At 43.4% G+C, this 19,442-nt stretch overlaps 1 protein-coding gene across 1 annotated transcript in view; it reads right to left on the reverse strand.

Moving 5' to 3' along the window:
- RNF125 (ring finger protein 125) overlaps positions 1-19,442 on the reverse strand; it is a 48,495-nt gene that overhangs the window by 20,559 nt on the left and 8,494 nt on the right. The window contains exon 2 of the mRNA XM_057700544.1: positions 7,301-7,454. Within this exon, the coding sequence (XP_057556527.1) occupies positions 7,301-7,454 (154 nt within the window). The remainder of the gene's footprint in view (positions 1-7,300; positions 7,455-19,442) is intronic.

Below are 19,442 nucleotides of genomic sequence, written 5' to 3' on the forward strand. Positions count from 1 at the left end.
CCCGCAGCCCTGCAGATGCCCTCGCGAGAGGCCCGAGACCCACCCCAGGTCAGTGAGGACGGCTCCGTCCAGGCAGGACGCCCGGTCCTTTATTATCAGCCCTTCACCACCACCGATCTTCTCAACTGGAAACACTATTCGGAGAAGCCACAAGCAATGATTGACCTCCTTGAGTCCATTTTATAACACCCACATGACCAGTGTGCCTATTGCAAAGAGACCGGACACTGGAAGAATGAATGTCCCCATCGTAGAGGGACAGCTGAAGGGTCAAAGAAGTTCACTCAACCCAGCAGAGGAAGGTACCAGCCTGAGCCAGCCGTCCAAGACCTTATCAGCCTGGGCAGAGTAGAATCGGGACAGGGAGGACCGGACTCCCTGATCCTGGGCCCCCGGGAGCCTATGGTCGCAATGAGCGTGGGGGGCCAATCAGTGACTGTTACGGTGGACACTGGAGCTGAACACTCTGTGGTGACCACACCTGTGGCTCCCCTCAGAGGTCAAACAGCAACTATCACTGGGGCCACAGGGGACAGGACTGCCCGCTCCTGTCCGTTAGCGGGCCACCTTGTGACTCATGAATTCCTGTACTTACCAGAGTGCCCCATTCCATTGCTGGGCAGAGACTTGCTGACAAAGCTTGGGGCACAGATCACCTTTGTCCCCAGGAAGCCCTCAAGCTTCACCCTGGGGAGCAAACCAGCTCTGATAATGGCTGTGACCGTGCCCAGGGAAGATGAATAGTGTCTCTATTCTTCAGAAAGAGAACAAACGAACCCAACTAGCCTGCTAGAAGAGTTCCCTGCTGTCTGGGCAGAAAAGGGGCCCCCAGGTTTGGCCAAAACCCATGCACCCATCGTGGTGGACCTGAGGCCAGGGGCCACTCCTGTCAGGCGGAGGCAGCATCCAGTACCGCGAGAGTCACGTCTGGGAATTCGGGACCACATCCAACGCCTGCGTGATGCCGGAATTCTGATTGAGTGTCAGTCTCCCTGGAACACTCCGCTCCTACCAGTCAAGAAGCCTGGAGAGAACAACTATTGCACCGTCCAGGACCTCCATGCTGTCAACAATGCAGTGATCACCATCCATCCAGTGGTCCGGAACCCCTACACTCTCCTGAGCCTCTTACCCACCCAAGTGAGCTGATTCACCTGCCTCAATTTCAAGGACCCCTTCTTTTGCCTCCAGCTATCACCAGCTAGCCAGCCCTTGTTTGCCTTTGAATGGGAAGACCCACACACTGGGAGAAAGACACAGCTGACTTGGACCCTACTGCCACAAAAACTCACCTACCTCGTTTGGTGAAGCACTGGCTGCGGATCTTGCTGCCTTCCCCAGAGAAGCCTTGAACGGCACCCTAGTCCAGTATGTAGATGACCTGTTGCTAGCCAGTCCCACCCAAGAGGACTGCTGGAAAGGCACCAAAACCCTATTGGTCCTACTCTTCACCATGGGGAGGTACAAGGTGTCATGGAAAAAGGTGCAGATCTGCAGACAAGAGGTCAAGTACCTTGGGTTCGTCATATCTAGAGAGCACTGGGTGCTCGGACATGAAAGGAAGCAAACCACCTGTTCGAGACCTTGGCTGAGCACCAAGAAAGAGGTCCGTGAGTTCCTCAGAGCTGCCAGATTCTGCCGGATCTGGATACCAGGTTTCTCTGAAACTGCCAAGCTGTTGTACGAGGCCACAGCAGGGTCTGGTAAGGACCCCCTAGAGTGGGGACCTAAACAAGAAAAAGCCTTCAAGGAGATAAAAAGACTCTTAACCAGCGCTTCAGCATTAGGGCTGCCAGATGTGACATGGGACTTTAACCTCTTTGTGCATGAGAAAAATCATACTGCACTGGGGGTCCTCATACAAACAGTTGGGCCATGGCAGCGCCCATCGCATATCTGTCCAAACGACTGGATCCTGTGGCCGTGGGATGGCCGCCACGTCTCCGGGCATTAGCTGCTACAGTGGTCCTGGTCAGAGAAGCAGACAAGCTTACACTGGGACAGGATATAAATGTAAAAGTCCCCCGTGCTGTTACCACGCTGATGAACAGCCAGGGACATAAATGGCTGACCAACACCAGAATGACTCACTCTCAAGGACTGCTCTGCGAAAACCCACGGGTCCGCCTCGAGACTGTGCGGACGCTGAATCCTGCCACCTTCTCACGAACGGAGGTGAGAACCCCTGATCATGACTGTGAAGAGGTCCTAGATGAAATCTACTCAAGCAGGCCAGACCTGATGGACACTCCCCTCCAGAACCCAGAACTGGAACTGTTCACTGACGGAAGCAGTTTCGTCCAGAAAGGACAACGCAAAGCAGGCTATGCGATAACAACAACAGATAAAATAATAAAGGCTGAGGCCTTGCCCCGGGGGTGGTCGGCACAACGGGCTGAGCTGTGGGCGCTCACCCAGGCGCTGAGGCACGCCCAAGGGAAGCAAGTCAACACCTACACAGACTCAAGGTATGCCTTTGCTACTTTGCCATGGAGCATCATGGAGCCATCTATAAAGAAAGGGGACTACTAACAGCAGGGGGGAAAGGGATCAAAACCAGAGAAGAAATCCTTCAGCTGTTAGAGGTAATTTGGAAGCCTTCCCAGGTGGCAGTCATCCATTGCAAAGGCCACCAGAAAGGAACTGATCCAGTCAGCAAAGGAAATTGGTTGGCTGACCAGGCAGCCAAGGAGGCGGCGACCCAACCGAGTCCCACATTGGGTCCGGAGCCAAGTTCTAAGGTCCTCTTGGCACCAGAATTGCCCCCGTCCCCGAGGTATACCAAAGAAGACTATCAATGGGCTTTAGGTGAGGGAGGAACTAAAGGAAAAGAGGGCTGGTGGAAGCTTCCAGACCAAAGACTCTTCGTCCCCAGTGCTACAGCAGTCCAGCTGGTGAAGCAACACCATGAGACAACTCACTTAGGGAAAACTGCACTAGAAAGTCTCCTGAGCTGCTACTATTTCGTTCCTAAGCTCCCAACCCTGTGTGCCCAGATCAGTGCTAGGTGCGTGACTCGTGCACGAAACAATGCCAGCCAAAGACCAAGACCCAGCCCAGGGGTGCAGACAGTTGGGGTATTGCCCTTTGAAGATTTAGAAGTGGACTTTACTGAAGTCAAGCCTTACCGAGGCTATAAGTATTTGCTTGTGATAGTCTGCACCTACTCGGGATGGGCTGAGGCCTACCCCACGCACACTGAACGGGCACGAGAGGTGGCCAAGGCCCTACTAAGAGACATAATCCCCAGATATGGCCTATCCCTCTCCATAGGGTCTGACAGTGGGCTAGCCTTTGTGTCTGAGATAATTCAGATGTTGTCCAAGACACTGGGAGTCAAATGGAAGCTCCACACTGCTTACAGACCACAAAGCTCAGGAAATGTTAAGCGCATGAATCGGACCTTCAAGACTACGTTAGCTAAGCTCTGTCAGGAGACCCAGTTCCCTTGGGTTGACATGCTACCCCTAGCCTTACTTCGAGCCCGATGCACCACGAGGTCCTCAGGCTATTCTCCCTTTGAGATCTCTTACGGGAGACCTCCTCCAGTGATAGGGAAGCTCAAGGGAGACCCTCAGCAACTAGCAGACCTGGAGATATCTCGACACCTCCAGGCCCTGGGCAAGGTCTTCCGCCGTATTACTCGAGAAACCTTAGAAAGGACTCCCATTCCCTTGGGCAATGGGGTTCATCCCTATCAGCCAGGAGATGAGGTATGGGTAAAAGACTGGAGGAAGGAACCACTTCAGCCAGTTTGGACTGGCCCTCATATGGTCGTCCTGGCAACCCCTGCTGCTGTTAAAGTTACAGGAGTCACCCGTGGATCCACCACACCCGGGTGAAGAGAGCAGCACCTCTAGAAGGGCGAGCAACCTGGACTACCAAAGCTCATCCGCACCAGCTGCTTCCGGTGTTCCTACGGAAACAACCGAGTCCCGTCTGAGATCTTCAGCCCTGCTCCAGTCACTCCAGGGCTGACTGGTCTACGCACAGCGGAAGCCTGAGGAATTCAACGAGGGACAGGGTTACGATGACACCCTGCCTTGTAGGGACTGGCTGCACCACTGGCCTTGATGTTAAAACACAAGGGGTCATGTTGGCTATAATCTACCCAAAGGTGATGGAATCCCGGAGAACTATTTGGGGGTTGGTTTTCTTACCTGGGGGATTCAAAACGCTTGTAGGAATAGTCCTACTCCTCCTTGGGACCTGTCTCCTTTTACCTTGCCTCTTGCCCTTATTCATGAGGGTAGTATTCAGCCTAGCTGAGGCCACCGCGGATAGGAGGGCCACCGCACGTCCCCTGGCCCTAAGAGGTTATCATTCCCTGGGCTTAGAAGATCAAGAAGTTGATGCCTTATAAGATTTAAGCAGCATCAAGAGGGAGAATTGAAGAGGAAAGTTAGAAACTTACATTCAGCTAAAAACAACTCCATGCTTGTTTTGCTTTTGTGAAAGATGCTTGCTGTGCTGAGAAAAACAGAAAAACAGGATGACCTAACAATTCAATGTAACTTTAAGATGTTTTGCTAAAAAATGGAATGTTCTGCACCTGCTCTTGTAAGTTTCTGTTTGGAAACTTCCATGCTCTGTAAACATGTGCACTATAAGAGTAAAGCTCACCCTGAGTTCGGGGCCCAGAACTTTGGAGCGTTAGCTCGTCTGGTGCCACCGGCTTAATAAACCTGAGTTCTCCAACCCTCCGAGTATGGTGCTTGGTTTCTCGATGGACTGATTTCTGCAACAGTAGAAGGAGCATAAGCCACTGTGCTTGCGCTAAAGGTACATATCACCTGATGGAGGAAAAACAAACGAACAAAAGATGTGAAGACAAGTAGACAGGAAGCCATCTGATACTGGGGGCTGGAATACTAAAGCCAGGCTCATGGGATGGAGATCTGGCCTGGACTCTGAACAGTAAGTAGAGTTTAAAATGGCTATAGAAGGAATGGCAATATTCTTGGCAAGAGGAAGAGACAGATACAAGAAATACCTCAAAAGAAAGGTCAAAAAACTTGTGACTAATCAGAAATGGGGGGAGGGGGCGAAAAAAGGAAGCGGATCTCCACCGAGGATAATTGAGAGATGGCTCTTGTTTCTGATAGGCACCAAAGATGGGATAAAGAACTAGATGACAGAATAATACGGTGAGTTCAATTTTGTGCATATTGAATTTTAAAAGATGACAAAATATCAAAGTGAAAATAAACAACAACAATTATTAAGAATGTGAAAACCTGCTGGTTTTTGAGCATTTACTATGTCCCACGGCACTAAAACTCACCTATGTTTTGTTGTGTACCTTTACAACCACCCTGTGACACAAACATTTCCCCTCAATTTAAAAGAGTCAAACAGAAACTTAGATTAATGACTTGCCCCACATCACAAAGAGTAAGTGAGAGAATGAATGTTTAATCCCAGGATGTCTGACTCCAAAGACCATGCGTGGATTCCGCAGTCAGGCAGCCATGAATAGATTTTTGAGTCTTACGAAAATATTCAAAAGTGCACTGAGCATTTATTAAGTGCCAGTCACTCTTCAAAGTGCTGGGTATACAGTTGTCAATAAAACAGACACGGACCTCACCCTCATGGAATCTTGTGGGGATAATGGACATTAAATTTAAAAAAATCACAAAAGCGGGACTTCTCTGGTGGTCCAGTGGTAAAGACTTCACCTGCCAATGCAGGGGGTGCAGGTTTGATCCACGGTTGGGGAGCTAAGATCCCACATGCCCCGTGGCCAAAAAACCAAAACATAAAACAAAAGCAATATTGTAACAAATTCAATAAAGACTTTAAAAATGGTCTATATAAAAAAAAAATCTTAAAAAAATAAAAATAAGTAAAAAATCACAAAAGCATAATTACAAATGGTGATAAGTGCTATGAAGAGAGAGCACAGAGCGCTAAGAGAAAGTGTAACAGGCTATAATTTAGATGAACAATCAAGAAAGGTTCTCTGAAGAAATATAGATCTTCAGTATATGATCTCCCTTTTGATCCTAGACTGGTAATATCTAAATATCTCCCCCTTAGCAGTTCAAATTTAATGTATCTAAGACAACTCTGTGGAATCTTCTCCAAATGTGCTCCCCATATTAGCACCTTCACCTACTTATCTCAGAAACTTGGGAGGCATTTCTGACACCTCACTCTCACTCACCTCCACACCCAGTTAATTACCAATTTCCTTCAATCCCTCTCCTGAATACACCCTGAGACAACTCCTTATTCCATACCTAATGCTATTACCCTAACCCAGCTTCCTTATCACCGATCCTAAAAGCCACTAAATTGATTCCACCAATCTGGCTTTTGCCCCCTCCAAACCATTTTCCATGCACATGCTAGAGTGATACCTAAAAAATATAAACCCAATCAAAAGCTTACACTTTTTCCTATGACTCACTATTGCATTCAAGATAAAATCTACAATCTTTGTCATGGCTTCTAAGACCTCACATGATCTAACCAAGCTAGTGTAGTACCGATGGAGAAAAACTGCAACAAGGAGGAAGTGATCAAAAGAAATTAATACTGCGAAGCCCAGGACACTATAGGTGGAATTACGCCACCGGATTTGAAAATAAAGCTGTTCAGGCTTCCCTGGTGGTGCAGTGGTTAAGAATCTGCCTGCCAATGCAGGGGACACGGTTTGATCCCTGGTCCGGGAAGATTCCACATGCCTTGCAGTAACTAAGCCCGTGCGCCACAACTACTGAGCCTGTGCTCTAGAGACTGCAAACCACAACTAATGATGAGCACACGTTCTGCAACTACTGAAGCCTGCGTGCCTTGAGCCTGTGCTCCGCAACAAGAGAAGCCACCGCACTGAGAAGCCTATACACAGCAATGAAGAGTAACCCCTGCTCTCCACAACTACAGAAAGCCCGCGCACAGCAACGAAGACCCAACACAGCCAATAAATTAAAATTAAAAAAATAATAAATTTTTAAAAAAAGAAAGAAAATAGAGCTATTCACTGGGTCAGCTGCAACAGCATAGCTGGAATACAGGCCACATAGTAGGGGGTCACAGGAGTAATCGGAAGAGAGGAAATGCAGGTGGTCAATGAAAGCATTTGTTTGAAAAATTAGGTGATAGTGGGAGTCATGTGACTTCCGTCCAACAGCCCATACATATGAAACTGGAGGAAAAGAGGAGAGGCTGAGACAATAAACTTTGGAAAGTCATGGTAGGATGAGGTCAGAGGCATAGGTGAAATGACTGGCTGCAAAACAATTTTTCTCAGAGGTCTAAGCCAGTAACTATGAGCAAAGGCAGAGTCACATACCAGGGTGTCACACTCGGTGCAATTCTGGAACTCGGATTTCATTTTCTTGGCTACGTCAGTTGCTGGAACTCCTTCGGAAGGAAGATATGCCCGGCAATAAGGACAGGTCCACTTATTGTTCTTTAGACTGGTAGCAATGCAGGAACGGCAGAATCTACAGGACATGAACCAAGAACACATCACTCTCCTTCACAGTATAGAGGAGTCACCACTGGGTGTTCATTTGCGGAAACTGTATTTTAATGACACGTGTACACTAAGAGCTGTTCTGCGAAATGAAAGCTCCATGCGCACCTACACCTGCCAGGGAGTCTCTCACCTTCCCTCTACCACTTCCCTGGGGTCACATGTCCTCACCATGTGAGCTGCATGCATTTAAACAGAAGGTGACAAAGTGGTGAAGCAGCCTTTCTATAAGTAGAGTTAAAACTATAACAAATATCACCCAGCCATAAATAAAGAATGAAATAATGCCATTTGCAGCAACATGGATGGACCTAGAGATTGTCATACTAAGTGAAGTGAGACAGAGAAAGACAAGTATCTTATGATATCATTTTTATGTGGAATCTAAAAAAATGATACAAATAAATTATTTACAAAACAGAAACAGACTCACAGACATAGAAAATAAACTTATGATTACCAAAGGGCAAAGGGGGAGGGAGAGACAAGTTAGGAGTTTGGGATCAGCAGATACACACTACTGTACAGCACAGGGAACTAACTATATACAATATCTTATAATAACCTATAATGGAAAAGAATCTGAAAAAGTATGTATCTATATCTAGTGTGTGTAGGTATAAATGAATCACTTTGCTGTACAGCTGAAACTAACACAAAGCTGTGAATCAACTGCACTTCAAAAAAAAAAAAAATCCTATAACTCAAAGGATATCTAACGTGTTTTCTTTTCTTTGATACTATTTTACCTCAAAATTTGTGGGGTTGGGGAGAATAGGTCTTTGTGGGATTTTATGTATTAGATAAGAAAACAGCAGCAAGTTGAGGAGGTAAAATTACAAGACATAATAAGTCTTCATAAAATAATTTTAAACCCATCCTCAGACGTAGGAAATTAATTAAAATTACCACTTTAGGAATGTCCTCCACATCAAGAAATATATTCTCTGGCTTATTTAAAGATGATCATGATAAAATCTTAACATAATCTACAGAATTCACAGGAAATCTTGACCTATCTATGGGAGCTGCTGAAGGCTATGTGTGTACAGAAGTAAAAGTGAGCATTTCAATAGGTTATACACGTTTGCATGATCTGATAGCTCTTAACTCAGCACATAATATCCATTTGGGAATATTTATAGATGGCAAAAGTTAAGCTTTTTAAGGTTTAAGTAAACTATACACACTGAAAAGTTCACATATCATAGGTATACAGCTCAATGAAATTTCACAAACGAAATTCCTAAGTATATTAGCCATTCCCGATTCTCAAAAGTACTCTCTACTGCCTGTTATAAAATTCTTATTCGCACACAGAGGATGCTCACACCTGCACTGTTCTTGCACCTGCTTGCTGTTTATGCCTGCCCAGCACCCATTTCCCCCTTTTCTTGCCACAGCATCCTGATTTGGCTCTGCAGGAACTACGCCTCTTATATGGGATACTATCTGGTGGGACCTCAATCCAGGTGCCCACAATCCCCTGCTGCAGGCAGAGTGCCTGATGTTGGCCGAAGTAAGTAAACCCTCTCTCTGGGAGATGAATACTAAACAGAGTGACATAAAGATCGATTCAGCAACAACTTGATGGGACTGTCCTGCTCTTTATTTATTGATACAACCCTGGATCTGCTTGGGTTCCTAACCTTTTCTTCCTAGGTGTTTTTGTTATTAATGTCATTTGGTAACTTCATATTTTTATATAATTTCAAATTTGATACACCGCTTTTAAAAAAAATTATTTATTTATTTATTTATTGGCTGTGTTGGGTCTTCGTTGCTGTGTGCGGGCTTTCTCTAGTTGTGGCAAGTGCAGGCTACTCTTCGTTGCGGTGCGCAGGCTTCTCATTGCAGTGGCTTCTCTTGTTGCGCAGCACGGGCTCTGGGCGTGCGGGCTTCAGTAGTTGCGACATGTGGATTCAATAGTTGTGGCTCGCGGGCTCTAGAGTGCAGGCTCAGTAGTTGTGGTGCATGGGCTTAGTTGCTCCTCGGCCTGTGGGATCTTCCGGGACCAGGGCTCAAACCCATTGGTGGGCAGGTTCTTAACCACTGCACCATCAGCAAAGTCCCTTCGCTGTCTTTTTTTATTTACAAAATTTTAAAACACTTCCACATACCTTAATTCATTTAACCTTAAGAAATCCTTAAGAAAGATCATTATTTCCTTTACAGATGAGGAAACCGAGGTACACAGAGTCTAGGTTACTTCAGCAAGGTCACATCTACAGAAAGTGCCTGAACTTTGTTGATCTTAAGCTGGGGTTTTCTGACTCAAAATTCAGTAACCTGTCTTTCCACAACCACAGCTGCCCCAGTTGGAAAGAGCAATACTTTTGGAATCAAAAGACCTGTCCTCTGCTCTATTTTACTTCTATCTGCCTCAAGTGATTAATTGTAAGTTCTAAGGCACATCTGTCCTTGCATTTCTTTGAGTCCCTAAGAACTGGTTCTCCACGTGTAAGCTTTGAAGGGTATTTACTACAAATGGTCCAAATGCTCAACTCATAATTAACATTTCTAATACGACACCTATGGTTCTGACATTTGTTTACATAATTTAGGAGCAAGCATATAACACTGTTTCTTGTCAACTGAAAGTCTTCCCTCCTTTCTCACAACTGATTTGAGTTTTATGCTAATACAAACAGAAGATGAATATTGCTGCCACGCCCTGTGGTGGGCACTGATGTACATTACCTCATTTTACCTCATTTCGCTCTCACAGAAATCCTAAATGCCACTCTTTCTCCTTACCCTAACTGATAGCAAACTGAGGTTCAGAGAGATGTAACAACTTGCCCAAGTCACAAAGCCAGAAGACAGCAGTGTTTTTATCCTCAAACTGTTTTGGGAGAGGCTCAAAGTTTGTAGTCTTTTAAAAGACACTTTAATTCATCCCAGTGACAAGCAGAGGCAGCAAAAAGGTTTGAGATCACTGATTACCTGTATAAGCCTGTGGGCTTTACCTAGGGTGCATTTCTGCTGTTATTTTTTTTTTTTTTGGGGGGGTACACCAGGTTCAATCAACTGTTTTTATACACATATCCCCGTATTCACTCCCTTCCTTGACGCCCCCCCTCGAGTCCCCCCCACCCTCCCCACCCCAGTCCTCTAAGGCATCTTCCATCCTCGAGTTGGACTCCCTTTGTTATACAACTTCCCACTGACTATTTTACAGTTGGTAGTATATATATGTCTGTGCTACTCTCTCGCTTCGTCTCAGTTTCCCCTTCACCCCCCACCCCCTCCCATACCTCGAGTTCTCCAGTCCATTCTCTGTATCTGCGTCCTTGTTCTTGTCACTGAGTTCATCAGTACCATTTTTAGATTCCGTATATGTGAGTTAGCATACAATATTTGTCCTTCTCTTTCTGACTTACTTCACTATGTATGACAGATTGTAGTTCTATCCACCTCATTACATATAGCTCCATCTCATTCTGCTGTTATTTTATAAATACTTCATACATGTTTTTGTAACTATGATTGATAACCACAACAGTGGAAATTCCTCGTAGATGTTCTTGAAAAGCAGCACACTTGAGGCATTTAAAAAAGTTTTTTTATTGGAGTATAGCTGCTTTACAATGTTGTGTTAGTTCCTGCCGTACAGCAAAGTGAATCAGCCACACATATACACATGTCCCCTCTTCCTTGGATTTCCTTTCCATTTAGGTCACCACAGAGCGTTGAGCAGAGTTCCCTGTGCTATACAGTCTGTAATCACTAATTATCTATTTTATACATAGTAGTGTATATAGTCAATTCCAATCTCCCAATCCATCCCACCCCACTCTTACCCCCTTGGTATCCATGTTTGTTCTCTACGTGTTTCTATTTCTACTTTGCAAATAAATTCATCAATACTTTTTTTTCTAGATTCCACATATATGCATTAATATGCAATATTTTTTTTCTTTTTCTGACTTACTTCATTCTTTGAGTCTCTAGGTCCATCCACATCTCTGCAAATGGTATAATTTCGTTCTTTTTTTATGACTGAGTAATATTCCACTGCATATATGTACCACATCTTTTAAAAAATTTTATTTATGTATTTATTTATATCTATATTTTATTTTATTTATTTTGGCTGCATTGGGTCTTTGTTGCTGTGCATGGGCTTTCTCTAGTTGCAGAGAGCAGGGGCTACTCTTCATTGTGGCACGCGGGCTTGTTGCAGAGCACGGGCTCCAGGCGCTTGGACTTCAGTAGCTGTGGCAGGTGGGCTCAGTAGTTGTGGCACATGGGCTTATTTGCTCCTCGGCATGTGGGATCTTCCTGGACCAGGGCTTGAACCCGTGTGCCCTGCGTTGGCAGGCAGATTCTTAACCACTCTGCCACCAGGGAAGCCCTGTACCGCATCTTTATCCATCCCTCTGTTGATGGACATTTAGGTTGCTTCCATGTCCTGGCTACTGTAAACAGGACTTCAATGAACACTAGGATGCATGTATTTTTTGGAATTATGGTTTTCTCTGGGCATATGCCCAGGAGTGGGATTGCTGGGTCATATAGTTCTATTTTTAATTTTTAAGGAACCTCCATATTGTTCTCTATAGTGGCCATATCAATTTATTGAGGCATTTAAAAAATCAAGTCCCTCCCTATAACTGCCCCCTCCCCCTAGTCTGTACAGTGGTGTTACCTGTGGCACGAAACTCTCAGGTGAACGTTATATAGATGTTGTTGCATTATGTGAGAATATTAGTTGCTAATCTGGTAGATTAGTCAACTAACTGTACTCCTTTTAATAGAAGTGATTATGAAGTGGAGAAGACACATCAAGATCAAGGTGTTTCAGAGCAGACTGAACTTACTGATTATGAATATATAAAAACCACAACTTTTAGAAGTGTTACCATGGAAAGGTACTAGATGCTGCTGCAGCTCAAGTCTCATTTTCTGGAGTGCAGAAGCAAGACTGCAGAACTGCTTAGTTCAAAAGATCTGAGGGGAACATTCTCCCCTTAAAGATATAGTTACCAAATTCAAGTCATGAGAGCTGAAGCACCTACCATCGCCACCTTAGTACCTTGGCATGAAAAATATACAAGTGATCAAACATTTTCTGAATTGTCTAATCAGAATCCTCACAGGGCTATTCAGCTTTAGGTAATATATATTATATAAAAGGGCACATAGACATGATAACTCAAAACTAAAACCTCTTAGAAAGCAAAGTGTAGAAGTGTATATAGAGTGTGAGCTTCTTACAGGTTTGTTGATGTATAAAAACATTTAGGGTAAAGAGAATAATATTTACCTACCTGCTGGAGAAATGGGTACTGGAAAGAAAGGGTATGTGGCAGAAGAAGGGTATTTTCACCGTCAAATTTTAAGTGTGAACCATATAATCATATTACCTACACAATAAACAATTCTTTTAAAAAGTCAGGTACTTACAACCACTTGGGATAAATGGTCTGGTAGTTTCTGATAAAACAAAACTTACAGGCACCCCTTGACCCTGTAATACCAAGCCCATGTATTTACAAGAGAAATAAAAAATATATCCATTTGTACAAGAGTATTCAGAAAGAATGTTTTCATAATAGCCCCAAACTGGAAATAACCCAGATATCCATCAACAAGAAACTGAATAAACAACTCGAGGCACATTCCTACAATGGAATACTATACAGAAATAAGAAAGAACCAATTGCGACTTCCCTGGTGGCACAGGGGTTAAGAATGCACCTGCCAATGCAGGGGACATGGGTTCAATCCCTGGTCCAGGAAAATCCCACATGCCCAGGAGCAACTAAGCCCATGCACCACAACTACTGAGCCAGTACTCTAGAGCCTGTGAGCCACAACTACTGAGCCCATGGGCCACAACTACTGAAGCCCATGCACCTAGAGCCTATGCTCCGCAATGAGAAGACACCACAGTGAGAAGCCCGTGCACCACAATGAAGAGTAGCTCCCGCTTGCTGCAGCTAGAGATAAAGCCTACACACAGCAAAGAAAACCCAACACAGCCAAAAAAAAAAAAAAAGAGCAAATTACTGATACAAGCAATAACATGGATGAATCTTAAAGACATACTAAGTAAAGAAGCCAGACACGTGAACTTATCTATGAAACAGAAACAGACTCACAGACATAGAGAACATAGTTGTGGTTGCCAAGGGGGAGGGGATATGGGGAAAGTGGATTGGGAGTTTGGGATTAGCAGATGCAAACTGTTATATATAGAATGAATAAACAACAAAGTCCTACTGTGTAGCACAGGGAACTATATTCAATATTATGTAATAAACCATAATGGAAAAGAATATGAAAAAGTATACATAAATATATATAACTGAATCACTGCTGTACACCAGAAACTAACACAACATTGTAAATCAACTATACGTCAATAAAATAAATTTAAAAAAAAAAGAAACCAGACACAAGAAAGTACATCTTGTGTAATTCCACTTATCTGAAATTCTTGAGTAGGCAAAACTGATCTATGATAGGAAAAAAAATAACACAATGATGATTGCCTATGTGGGTACACAGACAAGGATGGCTGGGAAGGGGCATAAGGGAACCATATGGGGGCAATGAGACTATTCTATATCTTGATAGGGGTTTGGGCTAAACATTGGTCAAAGCTTAGCAAATGTTATACCTAGGAGGTGTGCATTTCACTATATGTGTAATTTACCTTTAAAAAATCCCATAAATGCTGAACTCTGGTTAATATTATGCGTGCTGATATGAGAAGGGGTAGAGTGTGCTGATGTTTGTAACCCACTCTAAAATGCATCAAAAAATAAGATGGATTGATGGATGTACAGGTATGTGATAAAGTGAGAGATAAAAGTAAATATGGCAAAATTAACAACTGCAGAAATAGGTATACATATATGGGTGTTCACTGTACAATTATTTTAGCTGTATGTTTGACATTTTTCATAATAAAATGTTAGGGAAAATTAACCACCTTACTATGACTTAAATTTTCTTTACTTTTCAAAAAAACTTAATCGGAAAACTGGGAAGGGAAATGCTTGGAGGATGAGAGACCTAAAATATTTAATAGAATGTGATTTGAAGAGAAAAACATTTTCTAAAATGATATTTTTATATGACCCAGCAATCCCACTACTGGGCATATACCCTGAGAAAACCATAATTCAAAAAGATACAGGTACCACAATGTTCACTGCAGCATTATTTACAATAGCCAGGACATGGAAGCAACCTAAATGTCCATCGACAGATGAATGGATAAAGAAGATGTGGCACATATACATATGGAATATTACTCAGCCATAAAAAGGAACCAAATTGAGTTATTTGTAGCGAAGTGGATGGACCTAGAGTCTGTCATACAGAGTGAAGTAAGTCAGAAAGAGAAAAACAAATACTGTATGTTAATACATATATGGAATCTAAAAAAAAAGTGGTACTGATGAACTCAGTGGCAGAAGAATAAAGATGCAGATGCAGAGAATGAACTTGAGGACATGGGGAGGTGGGGAAGGAGAAGCTGGGACAAAGTGAAAGAGTAGTAATGATATTTATACACTACCAAATGTAAAATGCATGGCTAGTGGGAAGCTGCTGCATAGCACAGGGAGATCAACTCGATGACTGGTGATGACCTAGAGGGGTGTGATAGGGAGGGTGGGAAGGAGGCTCAAGAGTGATGCGATATGGGGATATATGTATAAATGCAGCTGATTCACTTTGTTGTACAGTGGAAACTGGCATAACAGTGTAGAGCTATTACACTCCAATAAAGATCAAAAGAAAAAAAAAATTTTTAAGAGCATCCAAATTCAGTGTGAGGAAAAGATTACTTTGCCTTTATGATTATTTAAATAAATTTACAGTGCATAGAACAATTTGAAAGATAATAAAAGGCTGAAGGGAGAAAATACAAAACTTAAAAAAAATGAATTTGTGTGGCTTTCAGCAAGAACAGTGATTCCATGGTTATAATGAAGACCTTATAAAATCTGCACAAATCTCCTCAGACCCAACCATATAAGCATGTATTCACTAACGAAGTTTTCAATAATAGCTTGTGGTTGCCAGACGGTGTTTGACATGCCAGAGGTGAAACCACGGCAGTGCCTGAGGCCCCGGCTCTCAGAGTTCTACAAGGAGGAGAGAGGAAATGAGCAGATAAACAAATAGACCGGCAAACAATAAATGCTCTGAGAAAAATAAAACAGTCAACAAAAATAGTGCGGGCAGGGCAGAGGGAGCAGTGAGATGGGTGGTTCCTGAGATGACATTTGAAGGCATCAGTCTTAGGAAGATCTAGGAATGGTTTCCTAAGCTGAAAACAAAAGGTACAAAAAAACAGGGACCATTTTGCTGAGTACAGAAAGCCAGCGTGGTTGAAATGCAGGGGCTATGGGGAAGGGTAATTGGAGATGTGTGGGACAGTAAGGTAGGTAGGAGACCAACGATAAAGCCAGAGCTAAGCTTGATGGGAAGGCATTGCAGGGTTTAAAGTGGGAGAGTGATACAACCTGAATCACATGACACAGATCACTGGCTCCTGTGTGAGGAATGGATTACAGGGGAACGAGAGCCAGAGCTCAGAGTCCAGTGTTAAGTCCATTGTAAGAGTGGATTCAAGAGAGGATGGTGGCTTAGACCAGCAAAGTAGCAGTATAGACAGTGTAAGCGGACATGCAGATTTAGGGTTGATTTGGGAAGCAGAGGCAAAAGGGCTTACAATATACCAAATGACAATAAATATATGCCCCCTTAGGGTAAGTGAAAGACGTCAAATACAAAAGACTATTTACTGTATGACTCCAAAGCTCAGTGACAGAAAGCAGATGGGGTTGCCTGGGGGCCAGGAGTCTGGGGAGTGGATTGACTGCAAAGGATCAAGGGAACTTTATTTTTCTGAGTTTTTAGGTCTTTTTACTTGGCCTTTTTTTTTTTAATTGAAGTATAGGTGATTTACAATGTATTAGTTTCAGGTGTACAGCAAAGTGATTCAGTTATACATATTCTTTTTCAGATTCTTTTCCATTATAGGTTATTACAAGATATTGAATATAGCTCCCTGTGCTATACAGTAGATCCTTATTGTTTGTCTATTGTATATATAATAGTGTATATCTGTTCGAGGGAACTTTTTAAGGTAATGGAACTAACTGTTCTAGATCTTGGTGGTGGTGGTGGTGGTTACAGAGTTGTATACAATTATGTACTGTATGACCTCAATAAAGCTGAAAAACACAACCCAACAAAACAAAAAATGCCCCAGTGACAACAGGTGGGTAACTGCATGAGAATCACAGACATTTACACAGGACAGAACCATTGAGGATCCTGTAGACATCCCTCCCACACAGCCCCAGGCACAGAGCAGCTACTCAGTAAATGGCCCATGGATTGAAATAACTAAATCGGTTATGAGGAGTGGGCCAAGGGAGAATTTTCTGGGCGGGGCCCAATGTTTCCATTAATAGATAAGAGTGTTTGGTCCTTCTGGAAGAACCCAAGGGGTGAAAATGGACACAAACCCAAGGAGATAAGGCATTCCTATTTGCTTGTCCCCTTCTCCTCCTCCATGAGGTGGTTGAGAAGGACAAATCACAGTAGACATGATCAGAAGGAGGAGAATGCAGGTGAAAGATAGAAGCTGGGGATGAAAGTCAACTACGTTTTTTTTAAAAGACCAGTTTAATGTGTTCAAAAATTCTGAATGAGTGTAGTGTCATCACCTTTTTTTCTTTTCTTTTCTTTTTTTTTTTTTGGCCGTGCCTTGCGGCGTTGCCGGATCTTGTTCCCCGACCAGGGATCTGACCCATGTCCCCTGCAGTGGAAGCACAGAGTCTTAACCACTGGACCACCACGGAAGTCCCGAGGTGTCACTGCTTTAAAATCAGATTTCACACACGAATTCAAATTTCTGGCTTCTCTTGACAAGCTAGGTCTCCTGCAACTCTGGACTCAGTTCCCACATGGCCACATGGGTCAGTGCCCCTTCCTGTAGGTACCCACCCTCCTCACTCACTCACACCACTTGCCTCTCCCCTGTTGAGTTTGCAGCTCCTGATGACATCAATCCGGAATGAGATAATGACTCTAAGAATTTTAAAACCAGCTGGAAACTTAATTATTCCACCCCCATTGTTTATTTTATTAACTCCTTTCTGTTTCTCTAATTAAGTGATTAGCAATAAAACTTGTATAACAGAAAGGTCGGCAAGGTATTGGAGGAAAATGGGGAAAGCGTTGCTGAGGACACTGGGTAAAGTTATGTACGCAGTCTTAAGAGGGAAAACTGCACCCTAAGTGTAGGAGAATTAAAGAAGAAAGGGATGTAGTAGGGACTCCATGGGGCCTAGGGCTAGACAGGCAAAATATGTACCCAGAGGTGGTCCCCAAATGTGGTTCTGGAAGAAGCCCTTGGCAACATGTGGTTATTCTGATATTTTCTTTATGTTCTCATCACTGGGCTGCCTCACTGTGGGTAGGCCAATATGAAGCTGAATGAAAATCTTGGGCTCCCTTGGGGAGCTGGAACATATAAACAGAATAAGGGGAGTTGCAACTGTTATTCAAAGAGAGGGTGAGTCTTGGGCTAACATACTCCAACACAGGACAAGAAACACACACACACACACACACACACCCCCGTCTCCCTCTTCAGCAATGATGGATAGATCTCCCTGGACAGGCCCAAGTGCAGCTATTCTTGGAGAACAGGCCCTCAGCCACTGCCCCTCAAGATTTCCTTGGAGGTGTTTATGTATTCAATTAGATTATGCTCAAAGTCCATCCTGGGAATCATTCGGCCTCCAAAAATTGACTCTGCATATCTCTACACTCCATTACGTGTTGATTTTTATACTTAACCCCCTAAAGAAAATTTTATTTCCTTTAATCTACAATCTTAGAGGGGTGCCTCTCTATAACCCTCAAACACTGTCCTCAACTTGCTGTATCTTACTGTCAACCAAAGAGGGTTATCTGAGGCTATGCTTCTTGAACCTTAAAATGGATATAAATCGTATGGGCACTTGGTGAAAATGCAGATTGCGATTCAGCAGATCTGAGTTGGGGGCTGAGATTCTGCAAAGCTGCTAGCCCTAGGACCAGTAGTCAGGTTCTAAAGAGAATCTTGGCATTCAATCTGCTACATTATTTAGGTTCTGTTTGTTGGAGGATATGTAACCTAATAGAATCACTAATATTGAATGTGCCTGTGCCAACGCTCATGTTGCTAAGTAAACACAGAGCAGTCCAATCACCAGATGAGGCAAATTTCAGGCCAGCTTAATTACATCTTTCTAAGATTCTCAGTAATACAGGCACAGATGAGTAACCCCATAAAAGGAAAGGAGTTCAAAACCTAACATGAAACTCCTATCTATCACTCAAACTCCATAGCATCCGTTGGCTGGCACTATGAAGTGGTTGTCCAAAGTGGTACTCACCAAAGTATCCAAATTTTGTCTTAGAGTCATTCATTAATTCAAAATACTTAACACCTACTAAGCATCAGACCTTAAAGGAGTGACAATTTGGAAAGCAGCATTCCTTTATTAGAGCAGTGGCTCTCAAGAGTTTTGGGTCTTGATGATACAAAAGACTCCAATCATTCTATTTCAAGTGATGCTTACCCATGTACGTTAGAAGGAGAAGGCATTCTACATACATTTGTTTTAGCATCACGAGCCTGGATAGTTCATATTTAAACTGCAAAGTTTCATCTTAAAATCAAATCAAAGGTCAACAGGCACATGAAAGGATGCTCAAGATTGCTAATCATCACGGAAATGCAGATCAAAACCACAGTGAGACATCATCTCACACCTGTCAGAATGGCTGTCACCAAAAAGAACACATATATCAAATGTTGGTGAGGAAGTGGAGAAAAGGGAACCCTTGTACACTGTTGGTGAGAATGTAGACTGTTGCAGCTGCTGTGGAAAACGGTACAGAAGTTTCTCAAAAAAACTAAAAATAGAACTAC

Source organism: Hippopotamus amphibius, chromosome 11, assembly GCF_030028045.1.
Source record: "Hippopotamus amphibius kiboko isolate mHipAmp2 chromosome 11, mHipAmp2.hap2, whole genome shotgun sequence".
Classification (NCBI taxonomy): Eukaryota; Metazoa; Chordata; class Mammalia; order Artiodactyla; family Hippopotamidae; genus Hippopotamus; species Hippopotamus amphibius.